Source organism: Girardinichthys multiradiatus, chromosome 7, assembly GCF_021462225.1.
Source record: "Girardinichthys multiradiatus isolate DD_20200921_A chromosome 7, DD_fGirMul_XY1, whole genome shotgun sequence".
Taxonomy (NCBI): Eukaryota; Metazoa; Chordata; class Actinopteri; order Cyprinodontiformes; family Goodeidae; genus Girardinichthys; species Girardinichthys multiradiatus.
In genome coordinates, this window is record NC_061800.1 from 4,382,265 (window position 1) to 4,385,226 (window position 2,962).

Below are 2,962 nucleotides of genomic sequence, written 5' to 3' on the forward strand. Positions count from 1 at the left end.
TTACATTTCAGAAAACAAATTTGCATTTCAGAAAACAATTTAACAAGATGCAAAACAAATTTACATTTCAGAAAACAAATGTACATTTCAGAAAACAAATTGACATTTCAGAAAACACTTTTACATTTCAGAAAACAAATTGACATTTCAGAAAACACTTTTACATTTCAGAAAACACTTTTACATTTCAGAAAACAAATTTACATTTCAGAAAACACTTTTACATTTCAGAAAACAAATTTACATTTCAGAAAACAAATTTACATTTCAGAAAACAAATTTGCATTTCAGAAAACAAATTTACATTTCAGAAAACAAATTTACATTTCAGAAAACACTTTTACATTTCAGAAAATCAACCGGAAAGGGAATGTACCAACGCCGAGGCTGACCCGGAAGTCAGCCTCAGGGGCTGCATCCTTCGAAGGCCGTATTTGTAGGCCGATTATGTTACAGCGTGGCAACGAAGGCTGTCCCAATTCATGAATCATGACTCCCTCAAATGCGGCCGACAAATGTGTCTTTATTTTGCCCGATTTGAAGGATGGGTCGTGAGTATCCTTCGCGGCCCATCATTTCCCATCATTCATTGCGGGTCGAAGCGGATTGGTCAAGCAGGGGAAGCCATGGCGGACCATTGCAACAAAAGCTGTGAGTAAATTGTGAAAATTACACTTTCGGTGACACAAATTAAATTCTACAATGTTTTTAGTGCGGGAATATAGCTATGTAGATGTGAAATATCTGCTTGATTTATCTAGACATCGCTTAATTTCAAACGTGCTTCGACGTGTTCGGAGTTTTCCGTTCCCGGCGTAGTAAGTGGCTCGCCTCGCCAGCCCTACCAGCAGTGAGGCAAGCTAGCCCAGTAGAGATCTGACCGGACTATCGGCACTAAGCTCCCGCTGGCAGTCATCACAGTGAACGTTTAACACAAGTGATTTCTAACAGTTTATGTTATTATTTTAATTGTTACTGAAAATTGATTTAACATTTCAGGTGTTTAAAAGTGTTTTCTGAAATGTAAAAGTGTTTTCTGAAATGTAAATTTGTTTTCTGAAATGTAAATTTGTTTTCTGAAATGTAAAAGTGTTTTCTGAAATGTAAATTTGTTTTCTGAAATGTAAATTTGTTTCTGTACTTGTAAAAGTGTTTTGCACCCCCCGGCCACCGTACTTTACTGTAAAACCTGAGCATTATATTATACGTGAGGCCTCAGATGTCTAAAATCTTCCAAACATTTCCTTTGTTTTAGTCCACAGATTATCTTCCCAAACGTCCTGAGGATCATCAAGATGGGTTTTGGCGAATGTTTGATGTGTTCAGAGGTCAGTAGTAGTTTTGACTTTAGAACTTTCCATGGATCCCATTTTTGCTCAATCTCTGTCTTATTGTATTATGTATAATTATGTATGACCGTAACTGATGCAAGTGAGGCCTGCCGTCATTTAAATCTTGTTCTTTTCTGACCTCTTGGTTGAGTTTTCAATGTGCTGTTATTAGGTCAACTGCTCCTAAGAAGGCTTACCACTTTGCCTCTTGTTGTGGTTTGGGATGCCAGCAAGGCTTTGTAACCCTTTCTTGACAAAGAGATGTGTAATAGAAGTCAGTTACTTTGTTGTTTACAAGTATTCTTGAATTTCTTTAGATCAGAGTGTTTTCTTGATAATACAGGTCTGGAAGTATTTGTCTCTTGTGAAGCCAGTTAAACGGAAGAAGGTTTTCCAAAAATGTTGTTAATCTCAGAAAACATAACATTCATATTTTTGTGTGATGCTACTTGTATGATAACCTTTCACTTTAAAAATAATCACAACAAATATCCCAGTTGTTCAGAATACTTTAATTCAGCAGTACTGAAGAGTAAACATTTAATACCAGGAATCCATGATTTTCCTCATGCTCATGAACCTCATGCCTCCATATCCCATGTCCCTGAAGCTCCTGTACTCTCCAGGCCTCAGGTACATCATCCTGCCTTTGTAGTGGGGTTGCTCATACATCAGCCAGTGACCGTCCATCACGTGGCACGACATGCAATTGGACATGCGGTAGCGATCCATAAAGGAGTCACAGTCATCCATACACTCATGCATCATACCACCGAAGTTCTCTCTCTCATAGATCCTCATCCTGTAGGATCCCCTGTACTGTAAAACATTTTCAAAATAGTGTAAGTTTGGGTTTGTAGGAAATCAATGCTATCTAGAGATGAAATTTCCTACCATGGGAATCATGCGGCAGGACCTGATGCAATCACTCCAACCCATCATGCTCATGTAGTCAGCGTACTCTCCCCTCCTGAAGAAATATTGGTTCCCTATGTAGTTGGGACGGTCGTAGACCATGAAACAGCCACTCTCCACCCTGCAGGAGTGACACCTGCTCATGTAGGAGAACATGTCAGCACAGTCGCTCATGCACTCATAGTGGCGACCCTGGAAGTTCCTGTCCTCGTAGAAGATGATCTGGGAAAGAGCGAATTATATTCTAAAAACAAACAGCATGAAACTGGCAAAAGAAAAAATGCAATAATTGACTGAAGATTGTGTACCTTGCCCCTCATGTTCATGTCGGTGTTGCTCATGTTGGCTCCAGATGAGTTGTTGCTCCTGCTCCTGTACTGCATTTCTACCTGGTTTAACCCTTTGCTTTTATACCTGAACACATGTAAAGAGCTACTGACCCTTCTTTTGTAAAACTCCTAACTCGGCAACTTTTTTGTCTTTGTCTTTAGTGTTTAGGAAAGCCTTTCTGTCATGTATGAACAACCAGCTTTTTGACAGTGCTTGTAACACTTGAATAGACTCAGCCATCGGACTTTTAAATATTGTGTGTTCATGCACATAATGTTACCATAGAGGTTATCTAATCTGAGATTCTTTTCTCTTTATTGGTATTTTACAAAGTTAAAGGTAAATCTAAAATTGTTGCACATGTATCACCGTGACATATGCTGAGT

General features: G+C 38.8%; 1 protein-coding gene across 1 annotated transcript; it reads right to left on the reverse strand.

Moving 5' to 3' along the window:
• Positions 1 to 1,824: 1,824 nt before the first annotated feature.
• Positions 1,825 to 2,652, reverse strand: LOC124871960 (gamma-crystallin M2-like). Its single transcript, XM_047371597.1, has 3 exons — positions 2,555 to 2,652; positions 2,226 to 2,468; positions 1,825 to 2,150 (listed from the first exon to the last, which is right to left on the reverse strand). The coding sequence occupies exons 1-3, from the start codon at positions 2,627 to 2,629 to the stop codon at positions 1,872 to 1,874; spliced, it is 597 nt and encodes a 198-aa protein (XP_047227553.1). The 5' UTR covers positions 2,630 to 2,652; the 3' UTR covers positions 1,825 to 1,871.
• Positions 2,653 to 2,962: the final 310 nt, after the last annotated feature.